This window comes from Giraffa tippelskirchi, chromosome 1 (genome assembly GCF_054371585.1).
Source record: "Giraffa tippelskirchi isolate mGirTip1 chromosome 1, T2T-mGirTip1v1.2.pri, whole genome shotgun sequence".
Lineage (NCBI taxonomy): Eukaryota > Metazoa > Chordata > Mammalia > Artiodactyla > Giraffidae > Giraffa > Giraffa tippelskirchi.
Genome location: NC_137275.1, coordinates 182,711,579 through 182,737,884, shown reverse-complemented (window position 1 = coordinate 182,737,884; position 26,306 = coordinate 182,711,579). Strand labels below are relative to the sequence as shown.

At 41.8% G+C, this 26,306-nt stretch overlaps 1 protein-coding gene across 7 annotated transcripts in view; it reads right to left on the bottom strand.

Annotated features, from left to right (window-relative positions):
- The window catches only part of INVS (inversin), a 126,191-nt gene that overhangs the window by 15,230 nt on the left and 84,655 nt on the right, over positions 1-26,306 (bottom strand). For 6 of the 7 annotated variants that reach the window (XM_081512303.1, XM_081512327.1, XM_081512329.1 and 3 more), the window contains exons 12-13: positions 22,944-23,156; positions 10,087-10,373 (exon numbers count right to left, since the gene is read on the bottom strand). In XM_081512303.1, the coding sequence (XP_081368429.1) occupies positions 10,087-10,373; positions 22,944-23,156 (500 nt within the window). The remainder of the gene's footprint in view (positions 1-10,086; positions 10,374-22,943; positions 23,157-26,306) is intronic. The other variant, XM_081512320.1, reaches the window with a different exon arrangement.

The following is a 26,306-nucleotide window of genomic DNA, read 5'->3' as shown; positions in this document are numbered from 1 at the left end:
TTCTGGGACTGCATTAAGGTAACCTTGGATTGCTCTTTCTCCTGAATGCCTGACAGAAGTCAATGTAAATCCGCCTTGGAGGAATTATTAATCATACCATGCTAGGCTTTAAGTTATTTCTCTAATTTTTTATACTCAATGGTCCAGTACTTAGTGAAAAATATACAGGGAAATGATACAAGACAAAATTGAGAAGAGGAGGGAGGGAGAGAGAATAGACAATAAAACAGACACACAGGTTATCCAGATAACGTGTTTTCAGAAACAGACTTTAAAATAACTATTCTTACATGTGGAAGAATATGTATACTCTTCATGTATGAAGGAAAGGTATATAAGAAAACAGACTTGCATCTGATCATTTGTACAAAACAAATATAGAAGGATAATCTGGAAACTGAAGAGACTAGATCCCTACAAGGATGGAGTGGGAAAGGGATACAGAGATGAGGGAAATGGAAACTGAGTAGTAGGATGAAGAGGGAGAAATGCTTTCCTGAGTAAAACTTCCTGTACCACTCTTTTAGAATCATTATAATGTTTCACATGCACCAAAACAAAATTTAAAAAAAACCACAATGAATTAAAATAACAATGAGATACCACAACACATGGTAAAAATCAAAAATACTGACAACATCAAATGCTGATGAGGGTGAGAAACAACAGGAGTTTTCCTTCATTGCTGGTGGGATGCAAAATGGTACAGCCGCTTTGGAAGACCGTTTGGCAGTTTCTTACGAAACAGAACATATTCTCATTATACAATCCAGCAATCCTGCTCTTTGGTATCTTGCCAGATGAATTAAAACCTTATGTCTACCCAACATCCTGCACATGGGTGTTTATAGTAGCTTTATTCATAACTGCCCAAACTTGAAGCAGCCAAGATGTCCTTCAGTAGGTGAACATATAAACTGTGCTATATCCAGACAATGGAATATTATACAGCAATAAAAAGCAGTGAACTAAAAGGAAATGAGTTTTAAAAGAAATGAATGTGTACCAAAAAGAAATGAGCTACCCAGCCACATAGAATATTATGAAGTGAAATATTACTATCCTTGCATGAATAGTACTAATACATATTAACAAGTGAAGGAGGTCACTATGAAAAGGCCATACACTGTATGATTCCAACTATATGACATTCTGGAAAAAGGCAAAATTATGGAGACACTAAATGGCTCACCAGTTACCAGGGGTTCAGGAAAGAGATGCACAGGCAGAGTACAGTGGATTTTTAAGGCAGTATGACAGTTAAATTTAATGTCAACTTGACTGGTACAAGAGATGCCCAGATAGTTGGTAAAACATTATTTCTGGGTGTGTCTATGAGGGTGTCTCTGGAAGAGATCAGGATTTGAATTGGTAACCTGAGTAAAGAAGACCACCCTCACCAAGGCAGGTCGGCATAGTCCAATCTATTTAGGGCCTAAACAGAAAAAAATGGTGGAGGAAGCGTGATTTTCCTCTTTTTGCTAGAGCTCGGACATCCATTTTCTCCTGCCCTTGGACACAGTTGTTCCTGTTTATCAGGCTTTTGGACTTGGACCAGGACTTGTACCAGACTTCCTGGGTGGCTCAGTGGTAAAGAATCCACTTACCAATGCAGGAGATGCAGGAGAGGCACAGGTTCAACACCTGGGTCAGGAAGGTCCTCTAGAGTAGGAAATGGCAACCCACTCCAGTATTCTTGCCTGGAAAATTCCATGGATAGAGGAGCCTGGCGGGTGACAGTCCATGGGGTCACAAAGAGTCAGACATGACTGAGCAAGACGACTTAAACCATCAGTCCTTCGATTTCCAAAACTTTGGACTCAGACTCAGAGCATCTGTTCCCTTGTTTTTAAGCTTTCAGACTCACTGAGTCACACTGCCAGCTTTCCTGGGTCTCCAGCTTCCAGATGCCAGACTGTGGGTCTTCTCAGCCTTCATAACCAAACAAGCAATCTATACCAAATCTCCTTTTATGTCTGCCTGCTTGCCTGCCTATCTATATGTCTATTTTTCTATCTTATTGGTTCTGTTTCTCTGGAGACCCCTGATAAAAGCAGTAAAACTATTCTGTATGGCAACAATATAGGACACAAGTTATTATACATTTGTGAAAACCCACAGAATGTGGGTGAATGTGGTGTGAATGCTGTTGTAAACTGGACTTGCATGATAATGATGTGTCAGTCAGTTCAGTTCAGTTCAGTTGCTCAGTCGTGTCTGACTCTTTGCGACCCCATGGACTACAGCACTCCAGGCTTCCCTATCCTTCACCAACTCCCAGAGCTTGTTCAAATTCATGTCCATCAAGTCGGTGACGCCATCCAACCATCTCATCCTCTGTCGTCCCCTTCTCCTTCTGCCTTCAATCTTTCCCAGCATCAGGGTCTTTTCCAATGAGTCAGCTCTTCACATCAGGTGGCCAAAGTATTGGAGCTTCAGCTTCAGCATCAGTCCTTCCAATGAATATCCAGGACTGATTTCCTTTAGGATTGACTGGTTTGATCTCCTTGCAGTCCAAGGACTCTCAAGAGTCTTCTCCAACACCACAGTTCAAAAGCATCGATTCTCTAGTGCTAAACTTTCTTTATGGTCCAACTCTTTCATCCATACATGACTACTGGAAAAACCATTGCTTTGACTAGATGGACCTTTGTCAGCAAAGTGATGTCTCCGCTTTTTAATATGCTGTCTAGGTTTTTCAGAGCTTTTCTTCCAAAGAGCAAGCGTCTTTTAATTTCATGGCTGCAGTCACCATCTGCAGTGATTTTGGAGCCCAAGAAAATACTCTGTCACTGTTTCCATTGTGTCCCCATCTATTTGCCATGAAGTGATGGGACCGGATGCCATGATCTTCGTTTTCTGAATGTTGAGTTTTAAACCAGCTTTTTCACTCTCCTCTTTCACCTTCATCAAGAGGCTCTTTAGTTACTCTTTGATTTATGCCATAAGGGTGGTTTCATCTGCATATCTCAGGTTATTGATATTTCTCCTGGCAATCTTGATTCCAGCTTGTGCTTCATCCAGTCCGGCATTTTGCATGATGTACTCTGCATATAAGTTAAATAAGCAGGGTGATAATATACAGCCTTGACGTACTCCTTTCCCTATTTGGAACCAGTCTGTTGTTCCATGTCTGGTTCTAACTGTTGCTTCTTGACCTGCATACAGGTTTCTCAGGAGGCAGGTAAGGTGGTCTGGTATTCCCATCTCTTTAAGAATGTTCCACAGATTGTTGTGATCCACACAGTAAAAGGCTTCAGTGTAGTCAATGAAGCAGAAGTAGGTGTGTCAGTGTAGGTTCATCAATTGTTAACAAATGTGCTATTCTGGTGTAGGGTGTTGATGATGGAGGAGTATATGCATTTGTGAGTAGGAGTATATGGGAGCTCTCTGTACTTCCTGCTCTATTTTGCTGTGAACTTAAAACTGCTCTAAAAAGCAAACTCTAGGGCTTCCCTGGTGGCTCAGTGGTAAAGAATTTGCCTGTCAATACAAGAGACACAGAATTCAATCCCTGATCTGGGAAGATCCCACATGCTGCGGGCCAAATAAACCCTTGTGCCACAGCTATTGAGCCAGCACTCTCAAGCCTGGAAGCCACAACTACTGAGCTCGAGGGCTGCAACTACTGAAGCCTGCACTCCCTAGAGCTGTGCTCCACAACAAGAGAAGCCATTGCAATGGCCTACTGCAGTGCATCTCTCACTGCAATGAGAAGGCCACACACCACAACTAGAGAGTCGCCCCACTTGCCGCCAACTAGAGAAAAGCCCACACAGCAATGGAGACCCAGCACAGCCAAAAATAAATAAGTACAATTTTAAAATCTTTTTAAAAAAGCAAACTATCATAAAGAGACAAATAATGAAGAGACTATTATCAATAGATATTATTACACACTAATAACTAGTAATGATAAAAATAATGTGATTTGGGTATTAGTAGAGACAGATCTCTACTAATACCCAAATGGCACCCCACTCCAGTACTCTTGCCTGGAAAATCCCATGGACGGAGGAGCCTGGTAGGCTACAGTCCATGGGGTCGCTAAGAGTCGGACGACTGAGCGACTTCACTTTCACTTTTCCCTTTCATGCACTGGAGAAGGAAACAGCAACCCACTCCAGTATTCTTGCCTGGAGAATCCCAGGGACGGCGGAGCCTGGTGGGCTGCCGTCTATGGGGTCGCACAGAGTCGGACACGACTGAAGCGACTTAGCAGCAGCAGCAGCGGCAGAGACAGATCAGTGAGAAAGAACAGAAAGCTAAAAATACTCCCATTTACGAAAATAAAGATGGCATTTTGAATTAGATGAGGTGCCCACAGGCCCTGGGCATGACCCCAGAGAGCAACGCTATGCACTCCAGAAGCCATTGTTCACAAGCCTACTGCCAGCACAGTAGCTCCAGACGGCTCAATGTTTATGGCTAGCATGACCACTTATTCTCTAAAAAGAAACCATTCAATTACAAACTCACTATACAACAAATTAAATATGAGATATTAAAAATTAGAAAATATATGTGTTTATTTTAAAGTGAGAAAAATGTTTTCTTGGCATAAAACCACAAAGAGAAAATCTCAGAAGAAAAAATGAAACAGAATTATAGGATATGCAAAAAAGTTTATTATATATGAGAGAGAAAGGTTACTATCCTTATTATATAAAAAGATTTTAGAACTATTAAGAAAATGAAAAACCAATATAAAAATTGACAGAGGATGCTAGTGAATAATCCAGAAAATAAATACACAAAGCCAATAAAAATATGACAAAATTTACTAACTAGGATTTAGTAAAACCATTATTTGCCTAAGTGTTTGGAGAGAGTTTTTTGGTTTTTGCTTTTGAAAGGGTGGAACAAACTTCTTCAACCTTCTTGGTAAGAAGTTTGGCAGCAAGTTTAAAGAGCTATAAATATTAGAGATAAACACAAAACTTTATATGAAAAGCTGTTTGATTTACATCTCCTGCAACACAGGCATGATTAAACAAAGCATGCTGTATTCATAATCTGATATAATAATAAGCTATTAACGCTTTTGTTGAAAACAAAGAAATGATATAAGAATACCTGAGAACAGGATGTCTACAATTTTCTGATTTTAAAAAAATTAGAAGGGTTTGTATAATTGTTTACTTTTAAGATTTAAAAAGATTTTTGTTTATTTTTAGGATTTTTATTTGTTCTTCTTTGTTCTTTTCTCTGATTTAAATTTTTTTGTAACATACATTAACTAATTTTATAATTATGAGAAAGTGTCATTTTCTGTTTAAATAAAAAGTACCCCACTACCAAAAACAAAACCCAGCAATTAGAATCAGCCAGGATCTGGAAAAGAACCCAAAATGGAATAAAAATAATAACAAATAAACCTAACACTATTAAAAATAGATGAGGTAACCACACTAAAAGGTGGAGAAAGGAACTTACCAAAGTAACTTTGTAAAATCATATTTTGGCTGAGTACTGTAAGACTAAGGAATGTATGAAAATACTGAGCTCTAGTTAGTAAATTTACTTCTCAAAAGGGTATGGGATGGCAATTTTAAAATTACTGTATGTGTATAATGGGATTGAACAAAAAAGCATATATATCACAGATAATTGAAGCCAGATCTGTCAGCTGGAGAAAAAAAATCTCAAATAAAAAAGATAAAAGCTAGAATAAAACCTGTGGTGTCAAATGCAATTGTAGGTATTGGTATGAAATCAGTGTGTGTGTGACACACACATACACAAAGAGATGCCAAATAGATAAAAATATTTCTCAGTTCTCTCTGTTGAGAGGGCTTAGGAGCAATGACAGTCCAATAGTGGTATACACACCTAGCACTCAGATCTTGGTTTCTATTACCATTTCCAACAAAAGGAACCAGGTTCCTTGGAGAAGTGTTGATTCCAAGGCTTTGGATAGGGAAGTAATTTGATGAGATTTCACATTTGAAGGAACTGACATGCTCACATATTGAGAAAAAAATGGATTAGAGGAATCAGAGTAGATAAGTAAGACCGGTTGGGAAGTTACTGCAATAGTCCAAGACAGAGATGAAGGTAAACAAATGTTAGGTAGACCATATGGTGGTAGTAGATGAGAAACGGAGAACGGATCTGGAAGATATTTAGGAAGTAAAGGTGACAAGACCTGGTGACAGACTGGATTTTGAGTGGTAAAGGAAAAGAAGATAATGATCAGATTTTACTCCTGAGATGGACATACAGATGGATGAATATGTCATTAACCAATATCAGGAACAGGTTTACATGAAATCATGATCAGTTCTGTCTTGGACAGGTTGAGTCTGAGATGCCTTGGGGATATCTAAATGATGACATAGTAAATAACTGAATATACATAACTGGGGTAAGGAAAAGTGAAAGTGAAAGTGCAGTAAATGGCAACCCACTTCAGTATTCTTGCCTGGAAAATCCCATGGATGGAGGGGTAAGGAAAGAGGTAAGCAAACAGAATTTGCTGCCTTAGTCACTGTGCATGTTCCAAATGTAAGGGCCAGTGATACTCCCACCAGTCATACCCACTGAATCTCAAGCACTTAGCTAGTACCATACAGATATATATTCAACAAATGCTTATTATATCTCTTATGTGCCCAACACCCTGCTGGGATACAGAAGTAAGAGACATATTGGTCCTTCTGATAGACTGTTTAATGGCCAAGTATTCTTCCCATCCAAGGATCCACTCACCGTTCAAATGTGATTTTGCAATATGTCTATGTCTCCACTCTCTTGAACTGGGCTGGCCTTGTGAATTGCTCTAATCCACAGAATATGGTAGAAGGGATGTGATAGTTCTGGAGCCCAGGCCTCAAAAGGGCTTGTAGCTTCTGCTTTCCCTGAGAACAGTATGCAAGTAAGATGATCTAACTTACTGGAGGATGAAAGGGCATATAGAAGAGAACTGAGACACACATATATCATATATATAGCCAATAGCCAGCACCAATTACCAGAAATGTGAAGGAAGACATTGGGACTTTCCAGCCTGACCATCCTTCTAGCAGCTACAAAAGCAAGCCCAGCTGATCCAGGAGAGGAACTGCCTAACCAACCCACAGAACTGTGAGAAATAATAAAGCATTGTTTTAAGCCACTTAGTTTGGACGGGAATAAACACAGAAACTGATACCTAAAAAAGAGGCTTGCTGGCTTAGCAAAAACCCAAAGCACTATCTTTGGGACTGGCTGGTGAGCAGAGGTTAGAAAGACAATGAAGAAACTGTTAGTGAAGACAAGAGAAGTGCTATAGGAAGTTGCTATAGGAGTTGCTACAGGAGTCTGGAAAAAAGTGAACCATGTAGTTCAGTGGTATGATAATTGGCAAAACTGTCACCTGCAGTAACTTGGAAGGCAGAAAATACACCTAATGAACTTACAGATATGGCTTAGGAGCTTTCCAGGAGGAATGTTGAAGAAAATATCAACTGGATTTTTTAACTGCATATGATTAAGGTATGGAGAGAAAGAGGGCTTCCCAGGTGGTGCTAGTGGTAAAGAACCTACCTGGCAGTGCAGGAGATATAAGAGACTCAGGTTCGATCCCTGGAGGAGGGCACGGCAACCCACTCTAGTATTCTTGCCTGGAAAATACTCATGGACAGAGAAGTCTGGCAGGCTACAGTTCATAGGGTCGCATAGAGCTGGATATGACTAAAGCAACTTAGCACACACACATAGAGAAAGAAATAAGATAAAGAAAGAACTTCTCAGGTTATAAGAAGAATTTACAGTAACTATATAAGCCCAGTGCTGGGTTAAAAAAGAAAACTGTTTTAAATTTTCCTTTTTTCCAGCCACCAAAAAGTCTCACAGTAAAATATGACCTAGAGATAAAGATCAAATCAAGAGTATGGCTGTGCAACCCTTTATTTAGATCTCATAAATATTAAAGATGGTACATTGTGGGCCTTTCAGCTAGACAAAAGAACTTCTAAGAATCTCAAGAGCATTTTTCCATACTAGCCTGAGCCACCTAAAGTAGAGAAAGGCCTATTTGAAAAATAATCATTGATGTGGTTTTGGAACATGAAGTGAACTCAATCAGATTCATAGGAGACCCATGAATTTTCTGAAATAATTGTATCACTGAGAGTACCACCAGCTTGAACTATCGAGGCAGTTTCAAACACAAAGGAGCCTCTGGGGCCTCAATTTCTCTTATGCTGGAAACAGGCTAAGAAAGCTACTCAGTTGCAAACATGGGCTACGTCTCATTGAAAAGGAAGACTTCTCAGCAGGACCAAGAACCCAGGTGGCACAGCCCAGAGCCAAGATGAACATGGAATAGAAAACACAGAGAGGAGTGAAACCAGACCTTAATCAAGGCATATTTCATACCTCAGATAGGGGCCTTGCTAATGTATAACCAGCTGGCTTTGAGAAGGCAATGGCACCCCACTCCAGTACTCTTGCCTGGAAAATCCCATGGACAGAGGAGCCTGGTAGGCTACAGTCCACGGGGTCGCGAAGAGTCGGACACGACTGAGCGACTTCACTTTCACTTTTCCCTTTCATGCACTGGAGAAGGAAATGGCAACCCACTCCAGTATTCTTGCCTGGAGAATCCCAGGGACGGCGGAGCCTGGTGGGCTGCCGTCTATGGGGTCACACAGAGTCGGACACGACTGAAGTGACTTAGCAGCAGCAGTGACTGCTATGTACCAATTTCTCCTCTTTTGAAACAGGAGTATCTATTGTGGTTTGTGTGCATCCACGGTTGTTCAGTAGTGTCTGACTCTTTGTGACCCCATGGACTGTAGCCTGCCAGGCTCCTCAGTCCATGAAATTTTCCAGGCAAGAATACTGGAGTGGGTTGCCACTTCCTTTTATAGAGGATCTTCCCAACCCAGGGATCGAGTCCAAGTCTCTTGCACTAGTAGGTGGATTCTTTATCACTGAGCCACCTGGGATTCTGTTCCTATCTCATCATTGCTTGTTGGATGCATGTGTGGGCCAATGTATGTTTTTGTTGACTGCTCTCTAAATCAGAAAGATTCATACGTGGGGAATCTCACACAGGTCTCAAGATCCCAGACTTCAAACTTGATAATTGGGATGAGATTTTTGGGTCCTAAGATAAGGGGTGAAACATTTTACATGTGGGAGAAATGTGAATAATCTGTGACCAAAAAGGAACTGTGATAGATTGTTTAATAGCCAAAAGTTACTCCCATCTTGTACGCAAAGATGGATTCTATTTCTTTATATTATTTAGTCTGAGATGGTCATACAACTTGCTTTGATCAACAACATGTGGTGTGCACATTCTTGACCCTATTCCTCAAGAAGTCTGATAGCTTTTTCCTGTGCTTTGTTAGAATGATGTCCAAGACCACAGTGTAAGGAAGCCAGTCTAGCCTATGGGAGGATGAAAGGCCATGTAAAAGAGTCTAGGAATCCCAGCTGACAGCCACCATCAAGTGCCAGATATTCAAGACAGTCCATCTTAGACCAACCAATTCAATTGACCTCGACCTGAATGTAGCCACATGAGTGAGTGTAGATGATGCCTGAAGAGGAATTGCGAGACCAACCCACAGAATCACAAGAAATAGTAAACTGTTATTGTAAATCACTTAGTTTGAGGGTAGTTTGTTACACAGCATTAGATAACTGAAGCAATCCTGATTTTACAGGCTGTATTCTCTAGTGGAAAAAACAGACAAGTAAGCCAGTAATCCATTAACAGTGCAAGGTGGTGATCTTTATAATAGGGATGCACAGGAAAGCTGTGGGAGCATATAGAAGGAAAAAAAAGCTTCATTTGGTGGGAATGCATGAGTGTCAGAGGAAGGAGCATTCACTCTGAGAGCTAAAAAATAAGAGGCATTTTTAATTAACATGGGTAAAGGGACTGCTATAAAAATCCCAAGCTAAGAAAGAATTTGAGGAAATACAACAGGAAGGGAAGAAAAGAGAAACAGAAGAAATAAACAAAATAAACGATACAGTGGCAGACTTAAGTGCTGACATAATTACCTTAAATGTAAATGGTCTAAATACATGAAACAAAAGAGCCCACCGTCCATGGGTTAGCACTAAATCACAAGGCAATACACTTACCATTTGGTTTTCTGGGTTCTGTTCTCTGCAAGTCTGGGGAGAGCTGCTGCTCCTTCTGGGGGGCTCTGCTTGGAGACCCTCCACCTGGAGACCGTCTGCAGGCTTTCCGCTCAGGGCCCTGGGCCTTATCGCTGCAGGGGGGCTGTTTGCTGGGGGCCTGGCTCTGTCTATGGGGCTCAGCTTGGGTGCTGGGCAGACAGAGAGGAGCATGGGGTCTGCAGGAATCTGGGCTTAGCCTTCCTTTCTGCTGTTCTGCCTCTCTTCGCTTGTTTTCTTCTTCTCGTTTCCTGGGAACAAAACCAAGGGCAAAGAGGAAAACATTCAGAGCGTTACCTATTCAAGCATTCCTGAGTGAGATTTGATTTTTAAAAGGAGCTACCACAACACAGGAGGGATTTGGTAATTCACAGTTTCACAGATTCCTGACTTTTGTATCTGAAAGGATGATGGAGCTGGAAAGAACCTTACAGATCAACCTGTGCCCGGTTGGGACACACATGACATGAAACTGTTTGGTGAGATACAATAGGATCCCATGGTGTGTGTGCTCCAAGCTTGTGATCCCTGGAGCTGTAACTACACTCTTTTCTCCTGTTCAAGAAAGTACATCAGAATGCAACTGAGAATGACAAGCATAGGGATAACCTTTAATCTTCTCTATTCATTAAAAAGACCACTGGCAAACCTTAACGATTACATGAAAAAATTACACAAAAAGACCTTGAATAAGTCACTTTCCTGTCAAAGACTCAGTTTCTCCAGGTCTAAGGTTTGTATGATAGCTCTGTGTGTGTGTGTGTGCTCAGTTGTGTCTGACTCTTTTGCAATCCCATGGACTGTAGCCCACCAGACTCCTCTGTCATGGAATTCTCCAGACAAGAATACTGGAGTGGGTTGTCATTTCCTGCCCCAGGGGATCTTCCTGAGCTAGGGAATGAGCCTAAGTCTCCTGCATCTCCTGCATCGGCAGGTGGATTCTTTACCATTAGCGCCACCTGAGAAGCACTTATATGATAGCTAATAATCCTGAACTGAATTAAGAGTCTGCTTGGATGTCTTGTGAAAGCCCCAGTGGCTCAAACGGTAAAGAATCTGCGTGCAAAGCAGGAGACCAACGTTTGATCCCTGGGTCGAAAAGATCCCTTGGAGAAGGAAGTATTCTTTCCTAGAGAATGCCATGGACAGAGGAGCCTGGCAGGTTGCAGTCCATGGGGTCACAAAGAGCCAGACATGACTGAGTGACCAATAGTTTTTTACTTCTCACTTTTGGAATGTCTTGATAAAATCAGGGGGATGTTTTATAATGAGATGGAGAGATTTCTTTTATCAGAGTATCTGGTATCAGGGTCCCTCTTAGTTGGGGACCTTGTTTAGACAAATACTTTAATAAGCTTGAGGACAGGATTGAGGGCTGGTAGAAGGTGAGACCCTTAGGGCCTCGGTGATGACTGACTTTGAGGCTCCAGAGAAGAGGCCTGCTCTGTCAGGATACAAAGAATCTATTTGTAGTTCCTGACAGGGAGGGAAGAGATGAAAGAACAAGAGAGAGAATGGAGCGGGAAGAGGAGGTGAAAGACTGGGTACCGTGTGGAGCAAGGGTGGGACAGAGAATCTGCCCAGGGTGAGGGGACAAATAAGGACTTTAGATCCGTGATTCACATACTTTAAGGAACAGAATCTCCTGGGATCTTGGTAAAACCTAGATGCTGACTTGCCAAGCCTGGGGTTGGGCTCAAGATATTGTATCTCTATCAAGCACCCAGGTCATACAGGTACTATCGGGCCTCTGACCACACCCTGAGAAGCAAAGCTTAAGAGAGCAGGCAAGTCTCATGTGGACTGCTGCTGCTCCTGCTGCTGCTGCTAAGTCACTTTAGTTGTGTCCAACTCTGTGCGACCCCATAGACGGCAGCTCACCAGGCTCCCGGTCCCTGGGATTTTCCAGGCAAGAACACTGAAGTGGGTTGCCATTTCCTTCTCCAATGCATGAAAGTGAACTATACCATTAACTATACTCATGTGGCCTAGCTCCTCTCGGCCACGCTTCTGCGCCGAGCCGTTGCACTCGATACGCCAGCAAATTTGGAAAACTCAGCAGTGGCCACAGGACTGGAAAAGGTCAGTTTTCATTCCAATCCCAAAGAAAGGCAATGCCGAAGAATGCTCAAACTACTGCACAATTGCACTCATCTCACACACTAGTAAAGTAATGCTCAAAATTCTCCAAGCCAGGCTTCAGCAATACACGAACCATGAACTTCCAGATGTTCAAGCTGGTTTTAGAAAAGGCAGAGGAACCAGAGATCAAATTGCCAATATCCGCTGGATCATCGAAAAAGCAAGAGAGTTCCAGAAAAACATCTATTTCTGCTTTACTGACTATGCCAAAGCCTTTGACTGTGTGGATCACAATAAACTGTGGAAAATTATGAAAGAGATGGGAATACCAGACCATCTGACCTGTCTCTTGAGAAACCTGTATGCAGGTCAGGAAGCAACAGTTAGAACTGGACATGGAACAACAGACTGGTTCCAAATAGGAAAAGGAGTACGTCAAGGCTGTATATTGTCACCCGGCTTATTTAACTTATATGCAGAGTACATCATGAGAAACGCTGGGCTGGAAGAAACACAAGCGGGAATCAAGATTGCCGGGAGAAATATCAATAACCTCAGATATGCGGATGACACCACCTTTATGGCAGAGAGTGAAGAAGAACTAAAGAGCCTCTTGATGAAGGTGAAGGAGGAGAGTGAAAAAGTTGGCTTAAAGCTCAACGTTCAGAAAACTAAGATCATGGCATCTGGTCCCATCACTCCATGGGAAATAGATGGGGAAACAGTGGAAACAGTGTCAGACTTTATTTTTTTGGGCTCCAGAATCACTGCTGATGGTGACTGCAGCCATGAAATTAAAAGACGCTTAACTCCTTGGAAGGAAGGTTATGGCCAACCTAGATAGCATATTTAAAAGCAGAGACATTACTTTGCCAAGAAAAGTCCGTCTAGTCAAGGCTATGGTTTTTCCAGTGGTCATGTATGGATGTGAGAGTTGGACTGTGAAGAAAGCTGAGCTCCGCAGAATTGATGCTTTTGAACTGTGGTGTTGGAGAAGACTCTTGAGAGTCCCTTGGACTGCAAGGAGATCCAATCAATCCATCCTAAAAGAGATCAATCCTGGGTGTTCATTGGAAGGTCTGATGAAGCTGAAACTCCAATACTTTGGCCACCTCATGCGAAGGGTTGACTCATTGGAAAAGACCCTAATGCTAGGTAGGATCGGGGGCGGGAGGAGAAGGGGACGACAGAGGATGAGATGGTTGTATGGCATCACCGACTCGATGAACATGGGTTTGGGTAGACTCCGGGAGTTGGTGATGGACAGAGGCCTGGTGTGCTGCAATTCATAGGGTCGCAAAGAGTCGGACACGACTGAGCGATTGAACTGAACTGATACTCATGTGGACTGTTAACTATACTCAGGTGCACTGTTAATTATACCATTACGGGATATGAAATGGGAGTCTTCTTGATGACACCAGTTTTCTGGAAGGCCTTCCATGCTCATACATGCCTTTTTATAAGCAAACTGAAAGTTGCGGGGCTAAGGTCCCAGACACAGAAGCAAGAGCTGAGACAGAGACCCCAACCCCTCAGGAAGTCATAGAATTCAGATTTCCACAGACTGTGCAATTCGAAGTAAAGCTTATTTATATCTCAAGGGACAGGGAAGACCAGATGACAGATATCTGAGTCACACTTGAATATAAAGCCTGGTCAACTCAACTCCCCTTCTGAAGGTCTCTTGGCCTGTGTTGTGAAGCCCTCCTGACAGGTTCCCACTGAGTGCCATCCCAGAGAAAGTGGTCTGGTGGGTCATGCTGACTCCAGCACAGCTCGAACATTCTCATTCAACTGTAGTCTTGTTACAGGCCTCTCCAAGCACTGACACTAGCATATGCTGCGCTGCAATCGACAGGCGAGCTGGATAGCCTGTCATCCTCAGTGCCTGGGATTCATATGGACGCTAGCATGTGCCATTTCAGTGTGATTCGTCTGGGAGAAGCCTGCTTTCAGAACAAGGTGGAAGAATCTGGGTGGCAGAGGTGCTGCTAATTGATCTAACAGCCTTGCTCCTGGCAGGGAGGTGGGGAGCTGCTCTCTTTACGAGGCTGGATGCATAGAACTGATTTACGAGAATGTTGGTCCTGCAGACAGACAGGTGTGCGGGGTGGCCCAGCTTGGCACCTGCATGAATATATCACTGCCATCAAGCGGGGCTTTGAGGTGATAACCTAGACTTTGTTATTTGAGCAGTCATTTATTTCTCTTCATTTTAGGAGACCAAACAGCTCTCTTTTTCAATTCCAAGAAGCCGCCGTACAATCAGCCCTGGGGGGCAAACTTTGTCACTGCAGACCTTTCTGGGCCTCCCAAGAGGGCAGCCATGGGACAAACAGGGGACCCAGCCTTTCAGAGTGATCAGGCTGGCCAGCAAGTGGGGAGCTCTGCCTTTTTAAGACTCCCCTAGAGGAGGAGGTTTTCAAAGGGGTTGGTTTTTCATTGTGTTAGAATTCAGTAAGCCGGGAGAAAGAATGTAACCAGGAGAATATATAATTACACCCTCAGCTGATGAACAGCTATAATTAATATAGCTGTTCATATATATATAATTAATGTTTTTCAAAAACTGACGCATTTTGCACTAAAAAAAAATCTTTCAATGCACACATTCCACAAATGTGCATTTCACGAGAGCTGTGGTTCTTGATGTAAAAGTTGTGATCACTGAGAAGGAGGGGGGATTAGAACTGGGAATTATGCCTGACCTGCATCCTATTTTATCTATATTGCCACCTTGAAACAAAAAGCAACAACCACCACCATAGAGACACACACAGAGGAAACAGTTCCTGAGAACAGAACATGATCCTGTGTGTGTGTGTGTGTGTGTGTGTGTGTGTGTGTGTGTTAGTTTCCCTGGGAAACAAAGGTCCAGAACCACTGCTCAGAGTCTAAGATGCTGAAAGAATCTCAGTTTACTAAGGCCAGGCTCTTATTTGGCAGAAAAGGAAACTGAGGCAGAGAGCTTAGTGACTTGCCCAATGTTACCTGCTAAACTATATACAGAGCTGAGCTGGACTTGGCAGCTTTACTTCATCCTGTAAAATTCACCTCACAAAGTCATTTTTAAAAATTTCAACCTTCTTCTATCATGTAAAACATGAATTGCGTCATAAGAAGAAAGTGGCAACATCACATCAAAGAAACCATTAACAGCATTTCAAGCTAGCTTCTAGTTTAGCTTTTAGTCCTAAACTCTTAGACTCAATAATTATCCTAAAATTTCAGTGTGTTTTCTCTAATTTATTGCAGAATGTCAAAGATCTTTAATCTTCAGGGTGGGCTGTGCTGTACACTTGACGTATTTTTGTAAAGTTCAGAAAACAAATAAAAGAGGATGAACTAAAGTTATTCTACTTTACATGAAAATTTAAAGAGAAAAAAAAATCCTGGCCATGACACAGCAAGCAACATTTTAGCTAGAAATTTATTAAGATGGCAGAATCTTAATTGTATAAACCAGTCCCACATTTTCCTCCCCTTTTTCTCTAAGGGAAATCAGCCAGACAACAGCTGATGGGCCACCAATTAGTCTGGCTTGTACTGTCTTTCTAGAGCAATTTGAACAGCTCCCTAGAGGCTCACAGTATAAAAATGTGAGAAAGTCAACCAGGGATCAGATCTCTGACAATATCTGCTTCAGGTCCTGTCCACCACAGGGTGAAGAGGGTCTCCAAAGGATGGGCTAGAGGAACAGGGGTTGTTTCACCCAGAGGAAAAAAGACCAGAGGCACACTTTGCTGGTACAAATCTCTGAAGGGCTGTGGTGGGGCAGAGATATACCCTGGAGCTCTCCCAAGACAGATCTAAGACCCAAGGATGGGACTTGACAAATGAGTAGCCTAGATGACAACTGCAGAAAAAAAAAGGCCAGTAAGAAACCAAGTGAGCTCTGCACTGTGGCAGTTATCATGGCCAATGAGGTTCATCCAAGGTGCAGTTATTGCTAATTGAAAACTTTTCCAAGGAACGAATGTGGGTCAGTTGTAGCTCGTGGATGGACCTAGAGCCTGTTATACAGAGTGAAGTCAGAAAGAGAAAAACAAATACTGTATATGAACGCATATATATGAAATCTAGAAAAACAATACTGATGAACCTATTTATAAGGAAGAAATGGAGAGGCAGATACAGAGAACAGACTTGTGGATATAGTGGGGAAAAGAGAGGGTAGGGTAGAATTGAGAAAGTAGCAGTGACATATATAGACTATCATGTGTAAAATAGAGTTATTGGGAAGCTGCCATATAACACAAGGAGCACAGCCTGGCTCTCTGTGATGACCTAGAGGGGTGGGATGGGAGAGGAGAGGGAGGCTCAAGAGGGAGAGGAAAAATGTGTAGTTGTGACTAGTTCGCCTTATTGTGTGGCAGAGGCCAACACAACACTGTAAAGCAATTATCCTCAATAAAAAAAAAGAAGAAGGAAAAAAGAAACCAAATGATCAAAAGACTGCTTGTCGTGTAGAGAACTAGGTCAAGGGCAGTAACTTCAACTACTTGAATGTTCCATGGCTTTAGCATCTCAGCACTGGATGCATCTGTTTGCACAACATGGCACATTCTTGCCTCTGGGTCTGGAAAGTTTAAGTCCTGGAAGTTGATGAAGTTTTTTTTCCCTACCCCACTGTGTGGCTTCCACAGAGAGTTGTATTAATAGTTGTCCAGTTTTATCAAAAAGAAAATAATTCTGCCAGACACCACAGAAATAAAGCAGGCTCATTTTCATTAATGAGTTGCCAGTACCATGAATACAGGACTAAGAGAGGTTTGAGAGATGTGATTAAAATGGTTTCCACAGAAAAGGAAGGTTAAGTTAGTGTGTCCTGCTGTTGCACTGATTACACCTGGATTTGCCCTGGTGACTTTCTTGGTCATAGTCCTGGTGTAGGCTTGGGGCCAACTAGTTTTCTTAACTTTCTCAAGGATTTAGGAGGATACTGGTATGCTCTGCTAGGTTAGCTCTGAGTCATAAGATTTTTACTGAACTATGTTGCAGAATTGATGGTGGTGGCTTGGTACCCCTCTCTTAACAGTCACTGGAAACAACAAGGCACAATGAAGTGCTGGGTTAAGACTAAAGCTGACTTAGGGGCCTGGTGACTTTTGAGCCCCCTTTGGCACCAACAGTTACATATTGCATATAAGTCAGAAAAAAGAAGCAGGGCCCTTCCATGCTGGCCTACCAGATAGTGCCTGGATCTGGAGAGCCTCCAGCATGAGCATGGCTGGGGGATGTTCCCCGGAACCAAGCCATGGTAGGAACCCTGGCTTAGGGTAAGACTGACAGCCATGTGCCATCCTCCTCCCTTACTAGCTGAGTGATTTCAGGCAAGTTAATCTATGTTATCATCCCCTGCATGAAATGAGTTTAAGGACAGTTGCCTTGTTTACTTTACTGAGTTATTGTAAGGGTTTAATGTACAAGAATTTTGTAAGCTGTAAAGCACTATATCAATATAAGTAATCATTATTATTTTATTGACAGGTAAAGCTATTAAGCTGTCACTGGTTCTGGTTGGAAGTGAAGAAGTGTGGGTGTGGCATGAGTGCCTCACCATCTAGGAGTTACAGGGTTGGGCCTGATGATATTCTCAAGAAATGCTCATTGTTGAAACCACACAACCCCTTTTTCTGTAGAAGCCATATTAATCACATCTCTCAAGCCTCTCTTGCATGCATGCTAAGTCACTTCACTCATGTCCAAGTCTTTATGATGCTATGGACTGTAGCTTGCCAGGCTCCACTGTCCATGTGATTCTCTGGGCAAGAATACTGGAGTGGGTTTCCATTTCCTCCTCCAGGGGATCTTCCCAACCCAGGGATCGAACCTGGGTCTCCTGCTTTGCAGGCAGATTCTTTATTATTACATGCTTGCTATTAAAAAGCAGGGACATTATTTTGCTGACAAAGGTCCATATAGTGAATGCTATGGTTTTTCCATAGTCACACAGGGATATTGGAGAAGGAAATGGACACTCACTCTGATATTCTTGCCTGGAAAATCCCATGGACAGAGGAGCCTGGTGGGTTACAGTCTAAGGGGTCACAAAGAGTCAGACATCACTGACCAAGTAACAACATAGGGATATGAGAGTTGGACCATAAAGAAGGCTGAGCACCAAAGAATTGATGCCTTCCAATTGTGGTGCTACAGAAGCCTCTTGAGAATCCACTGGACAACAAAGAGATCAAACCAGTCAATCCTAAAGGAAATAAACACTGAATATTCACTGGAAGGACTAAGGCTGAAGCTCCAATACTTTGGTTACCTGATGCGAAGAGCCAACTCATTGGAAAAGACTGATGCTGGGAAAGACTGAGGGCAGGAGGAGAAGATGGTGACAGAGGATGAGATGGTTGGATGTTATCACCAATGCAATGGACATGAATTTGAGTGAACTCTGAGAGATGGTGGAGGACAGAGGAGCCTGGTGTGCTATAGTCCATGGGGTCGCAAAGAGTCAGACAGGACTTAGTGACTGAACAACAAGAAACATATCAAGGGCTTTAAGTCATCAGAAGTATGGAGGTACCTAACACAATCCCTGCTCTCCAGGAACTGACAATCTAATTGGGAAATCAGACCCATACCTCCTGCAGATGCTGAATGCTAGATATGATGCATGCTAAAACAGAAGTATAAACCCAGAGCTGGGGGTTGGAGATGTGGGAGACTAATTAAACTGGAAGAGAAAAAAAAGGTTACATAGAAATAATGTCAAAGTGAGAAAGGAGGGAAGTGAGAGAAGGTTATTTCAGATAGACAGAGGGCACAACTCTCATAGAATCTTTGACACAGAAGAGATCTGAGAGCTCAGCTCTTTTATATAGTTTTTAAAATTCCTTATCTATTTATCCTGGAGGGATGATAATTCAATTTCTCCTGGAACATTTCCAGTGAGAGGAAACTGATTACCTCAGAAGACAGAAAAGGTTTGGCTCTAATCTTTTCGGTTGGTACTGCATTGGATGTGGAAGGGGTCTGTCAGATTCTATCGCTTCATTGTTGCTGAAGCACAGGCTTAGTAATATTTGGTCTTTGACTTCCTCTCAAGGGAATAAGAAATGTCATGCATTTTAGGACCTTTGACTTATAGAATGTTATAGCTGGAAGGAACCTTAGATATCATTTAGTCCAATTTTTAAAAAAATCCTTCTGTGATTCATGAACCATCTTAGAGAATGTGAGAAAAATCTATAGATCCTCTCCTCCCACCAAATGTACATGAGCTCATAACATACAAAATACTGCCTACAGTTTCAGGGCATTCATGGAGCCCTAAAACCTGTCCCGAACTAAGAAATTTTCTTTCATTTTACTGATGAGAAACTGAGGCTCAGAGAAGTGGAATAGCATGGAGTGGAATGATGGAAGTGTTCTCACACATCAGACCGCAGATGAGCAGAAGATTCAGACCTAAGGGTCAACCCTGAAGAAAGGCATTGACAAATGGAAGATGTTCGGGGAGCAGGCTGCAAGGGGATCTATTACAAAGTGAGAAGGAGAGCTGGGGTCAGAGTGCGAGTATTAGGAGCACCTTCTTTAACTATCTGAAAGGTGGTTTATGGAAGAGGATTTAGACTTTTCTCTTTTGCTTTAAGGGGCAGCTCTAGATCAAAAGGGAGAAAAGAACCTCTGCCAACAGTGTGTGTGTTAGTCACTCAGTCGTGCCTGACTCTTTGTGACGCCACAGACTATAGCCCACCAGGCTTCTCTGTCCATGGGATTCTCCAGGCAAGAACACTGGCAACAGAACTGCCCACTAATGAAAGGTGCTGCCTTAGAGGCACAGAACTCCTCGTCACTTGACTTTTTGAGGACACAGAACAACGTCCCATTGAAGGAACTCGAGCATCACGAGAGTTTGAACTGGGTGACCCAAACTGGATTGATTACATAACTCTAAGAGACAACAGTCTCATACACTACTCAGAAAGAAGCTCAGGTCTCCCAAGAGCGTGGGATGTAAGGAAAGCTGTAAGTGAGGAAGTGAAGAAAGTTCAAGGTGGTTGAGACGTCAAGTGTCAGGGTAGGAGGGTAGAATTAGTGTAGAGAAAGGTGAGACTTGGAGATATAAGCGGAAGTAAAATGTTACAGGGTCTGACATAGCATCACGAATGCTATTCAAGAATGATGCCTGTATAGAGTGGTGGGACAGAAGAATTGAAACAAAAGGACATTTCAGAAAGAGGAATTAGCACAAGTGGTGATGGCAGCACTAGCAGGGAGATCAGGAGGTGAGAAGAGAGACAGTTGTGGTGATGAGTTGTATGGTTCACACAGTGAGCCTGAAGTGACAGTGACAACAGGGCATGCAAATGGAAATGTCCAATGATCTGACATGTTGGCAAGTAACAAAAGGACAGCAAAGTGGAAATGCCTGGTAGAGAGCTGATGATCTAAGATTAGAGTTCCAAGAGATAAAGATGTCAGAGAGATGAAGGGGTTATCTACAAAGATAGAGTAATTTAAGTTTTAAGAGTAGATATATTTTCAATGTAAAAAGTATGGCAAGAAAAGAAGTCTACGGGGTTAGCCTGTAGCGCTGACTTCAACGTAGAGACAGTATAGTTGAAAAGATGTACAAAGGAACAGTTCAGAAAGTTAGAGGGGATCTGAGCTCAAAGAGTGAATAAAAAGCCAGCAAAAAGGAAGCTTCAGGGAAAAAGAGCGATCAACATAAATACAGTCTTATTTTCATGTGCATTCAGCTCTGTGCTTTGGCAGGTAGATTACAGTAGTGTTCATTCTGGCAACACACTGGAGGTGTAGTATGAGTTATAAAGTGCTTTTTAAATGGATTATAGGTATTTCCTTAAAAAAAAAAAAAAGCCTTAGAAAATATGACTAAAACTTCTCTCTCTTTCAATTTCTCTACCAGCAAAATAGAAATCACTTTAAGTTTAATCAGTTTCTTTGACACCCTTATTTTAAGGAAGGTGATTTCTGCCATCCTAACATGAGAAACTGAGGCAGGTATGTTGAGGCAACATGATGTGCCTGGGCCACCTTAGTCAATGAGGTGGCAGTAGCAAAGACTAAATTTAACATTCTGATTTCTGTTCCTTAAAACCAAATTTAAAACCAAAATCAAACACTCACATTTTCAGGAATAACTTTTGAGAAATAAAATGAACAGATATTAAATCAGTAATTCTTGATTCAAACATTTCTCTTGGAGATCTATGCTACAATGACTATAGGAGGTGATGGTTGAGAAGTGTAAGAAACTCATTTACTTCCAATAATGAGGACCCATAAAGGGAAGACTGTGACTGAGAAAAGGTAAAGGAAGCTAAAATTTTTCAGTTTTGGTAATTTCAATGATTATCACAGTAAGCACAGCTCCCATGTACAATTTTTTTAACAATCAATTTCAGAAACTAAGAATTAAGAACAGAGCTTCGCTGGTGGCTCAATGGTAAAGAATCTGCCTGCCAACGGGCTTGATCCTTGTTCTGGGAAGATCCCACGTGCTGTGGGGCAACTAAGCCTGTGTGCCACAACTATTGAGCTTGAGCTCTAGCACCCAGGAGCCACAACTACTGAAGCCCATGCATCCTTAAGCCTCTGCTCTGCAACAAGAGAAGCCATCTTAATAAGAAGTCTGTGCACCACAAAAAGAGTAGCCCACCTCCCTGCAACTAGAGAAAAAGCCTCATAGCAAGGAAGACCCAGCATAGCCACATACACACACACACACACACACAAAGAATCTTCCTGTGATCTTTATCATCAGAGGTTTTGGTTTTATACCTGCTAATGCAATACTCTCTTGCTATTTAAAATACCCAACACATGTATAATAGAAAAGGCAAACCAAAGCATAATCTAAAATCAATCACTCACAGTAAAAACAATCACAATGTATAATAAACTTCCTGGGTGGCTCGGATGGTAAAGCATCTGCCTGCAATGCAGGAGACCCAGGTTTGATCCCTGGGTCAGGGAAGATCCCCTGGAGAAGGAAATGGCAACCCACTCCACTATCCTTTCTGGGAAAATCCCATGGACAGAGAATTATGGTGAGCTATAGTCCATAGGGTCTCAAACAGTAGGACACAGCTGAGCAACTAACAGTTTCAGATTTATAATAGGCACAAATGACTATTTCACACACTATATCATTACCCAAACAAGTATCAGGTCCTCGAAGCAAGCACTATTTTCTCCTTAGGCTCAAGTCAAGAGTGTTGTATGTGCAGTAACAATTCCATCAGTATTTCTTGAATAAATTGCATTAGTTAGTAGGGACTTTTTTAAGGAATAGGTAGGGGGAGAGAAAGTTATTTATACAAGTGGTTGGTTTAATCAAATAAAACTAGACCTATATTCTTCTAGTAGAAGCAGGTTAGATATTGGTGTGAGTTTCTTTTGAAAAGGTAGGAAGGGTGAGAGGACCAGATATTCCTTTGTGGCTTACTGCAGGCGGTGCCCTCACCCTCAGCTCCTCGGCATGGGTGGGTATGGCAGTGATGTGTCCCAGAGTTAGAACCCTGAGGACTAACCTAGAGGAACAGCCACCAAGTGGAGATGAGGCTGCTGTCCTTCCTGTTGGCCTCAGTCCCCTGAAGGACTGGTGAGCAGAAGTGGGGAGGTGACGTGGCTGTAGGGATCACAATTACTTCAGATTCCCTCCTGGTTCTCTCTCCTGCCCACTCCCACCACCATGCCCCCTTCCACGCTGACTCTTGAGTTGTGAGAACACCGTCTCTAGAGCTCATACTTACTTGGCAGCAGCATCCTTTCTCAACTGTTCATGCTTCATGAGGAGATTTTTCCTGTCTCGGAAAGCTTTTCTGACCTTGTACCCTTTGTAGACGGCCTGGATCTTGAAGGCAGCGATGTCCTGTATAGCTGCAATGGACAGGGCACCATGCTCCAACATGAACTGGATCACTTCATGACGCTCCCCAAGCAGAGCATAATCCAGGGGGGTGTACCTGAAGTAGGGAGATTTTTTTTTAAGTGTTGAAAGGTAATTCAGAGCACAGTTAAACTGGTGACATTAGGCAGTAGGAGGAAACCTCATTCTAAAATGTGGAATACTCCTCAGGCATAGCTGTCTTCTGTCCTCCAGGGCTGTTCCTTTTTTCTCTGAGGAGCACAGAACCAGGGTAGAGCTGGCGTCAGGGGTTTTGCGCTGCTGACCATGTCTACTCTTCAGTTTTGCTCACTTGTTCACAAATTAGGGGCTTTGAGAATACATGATCACTTTTCTTCCTCCCCACGTTCTAAGTAATTCCTTACTAAAACGCTGCAAATAATATTCTGTGAGGTTCCTAAGTTTGAGCCCATGATTACTGATAGTTAATGTTTATGAAATGAAAAATATATCTCCAAATGGAGAGAGTTAGTCTGTGAGAAGAATAGCCCTTTAAACCCCTGCAGAAATGATAGATTATTAATCAGAGTTGGGACAACTGTACGGTCATCTGGGAAAAGAAAAAAGATTCTTACATCATTTTCACTCCAAAATGAATGCTGGATGAAGTAATGATCTAAATTTTTTTTTTTAAAGGGAATTCCCTGGTGGTCTAGTGGTTAGGACTCTGTGTTCTCACTGCTGAGGGCCAACGTTCAATCCCTACTTGGGGAATTAAGATCCCACAAGCTGCATGGTGTGGCCCCCCCCCCAAAAAAAACCCATGAAAGTAGAAGAAAAAATCATGGATGATTTTTAAAAATATTGAGTAGGAAGTTTTTTCCAAAGAAAGATACAGAATGCAGAAACCTTAAGATTGATAAATCCAAGTACATAAAAATAACAAATATTTATAGGGCAAAAACACCAATAACAAAGATAAAAGATAGTTCTTCAAACAGGAAATACTAGGGGCTACTAGCATATAAAAATATGTTCAATGTCACTCATTTAAGAGAAATACAATTTAAGACTAATATGAGTGAGCACTTCAATCTAAAGATTAATTTAGCAAAGATCAGAAAGTTTAATAACACACTGTGCTTGCGAGGATGGAGGGAGACAGGCTCTCTACATAGTAGGGAGGCAATCTGGCAATATATTCCACAATTATTCACGTATCTGGCCTCTGCCATAGCCTTTTCACTTATAGGCATTCATCCAATAGATCTGCTCTCCTGTGAAGTGCTTTAAGTATAAGGATATTCACAGAAGCACAGTTTGAAATAGCAAAACAATGCAGATAACCTCAATTCCATCAACAGTGAAAGTGAAAGTCGTTCAGTTATGTCCGACCCTTTGTGACCCCATGGACTATACAGTCCATGGAATTCTCCAGGCCAGAATACTGGAGTGGGTAGCTGTTCCCTTCTCCAGGGGATCTTCCCAACCCAGGGATTGAACCCAGGTCTCCCTCATGGCAGGCAGCAGATTCTTTACCAGTTGAGCCACCAGGGAAGCCCAAGAAAACTGGCGTGGGTAGCCTATCCCTTCTCCAGCAGATCTTTCCGACCCAGGAATCAAACTGGGGTCTCCTGCACTGAGGCGAATTCTTTACCACCTGAGCTACCAGGGAAGCCCTCCATCAACGTAGGACTGGTTAAATAAAGTACAGGCCATCCCATCATAAAGCCATCTGCATAAAGCAGCCATTATCGTGCACATGAATAAATAAGGAACAATCACCAGCATGACTGGTTCAGTGAAGGAAAAAAGAAAAAGTAAGAAACCAGAACAGTATTATGATGTGCTTCACTGATATAAAAAGAATATATCCTTATGTGCTCACCTATGTAAAATATTGATATAACTCTCTAGAAGTTTCTCAAGAAAATGTGACAGTGATGTCTCTGGGGAGGAAGCTAGCTGTCTCAGAGACAGGGGTAGTAGGGATATTTAGTTTTACTAAATGCCCTTTTATGCTTTTTAAATATTGTACAGTGTAGATACCTTGTTGATAAGTATATTATTTAGAAAAGATGGGTATTATTATTGTCATAGAGTTATATATTAGAATTTCAACTGACTACTTTCTAGATCTGTGATTTTAGGCAGATTCTTTTAAAAAATATATCTTCTCTATTTTTGGAGTATAAAACAAACCAGATAAATATACAGAAGAAAATAACAGTCATCTATACTCTCACTCTCAGAGTTAACCACTGTTAATATTAATATCTTGGGAAGTATGTTTCCTTTTTTAAAGAAAAATAATTACTTTGTAAAGATGACACACAGTTTAAGAATTCAAATGATGCCAAAAGTACTAAAATTTGAAGTAAAGAAAATACCCCCAATTCTACCATCCAACCATGGTAATAACAATGGTTGTCACTTCCTGACCAACTTATGCCCCACCTATCCTCTTACAGATTTGGTATGATGAGAGAATAAAATAATCAGTGTGAAGAAGACAGCAGTGGACCTGGCAGGAGGGAAGCAGCTCATAAAAGTTAGAGTAATTAGTGCTATTACAGGAAACACATTGCAGCACTTATATGTTGGTGATAGCACTTATCACTAATATTATTTGCACGAGACCCAAACTAGCATTTATGACTGCTGAACAACTGCTGGATCAGCTTCCTCTGGATGACTGTCACTGAGTCAGTGCAGTCACAGGTGTTGGGAGGAAATAATCAGCTGATTGATGAGCTGAAAAATGATGATTATATGGGTACATGATTAGACTCAGAAAATCAGCTGATGATTATAGAAAAGAAACTCTTCAAAACTCACATAACAGTCACAGTAAGATACAAAAGGAAGAGGTTTTCCGTAAATGCAAAGGGTAGTTTGGTCACTTTAGTTAGGAGACTCTAAATTCAGAAGGAAGTTCTTGAATGCTAAAATGAATGAACCCCCGTTTTAGAACAGCTTGATCTGCCAATACTGTTCAGAAACCAGAAGGCCATAAAGTAGAGGTGCCTGAATAAACTTTAAAACATTATTTACATGTAAACAGCGTTTTGTAAATTCAGAAGAACTTTTACAAAATCCACTATATATTGTAAAATGCCTTTTGTGACTGTACTTTCCCCAACAGAAAAAATCATCAGAGTCAGAGAACCACTGCAGTGAATTTAACAGATTTAGTTTAACATCCTCATTGTATAAATGAACAAACAGTCCTGGAAAGATTAAGCAACATGCTGAAGTCTATGTAACT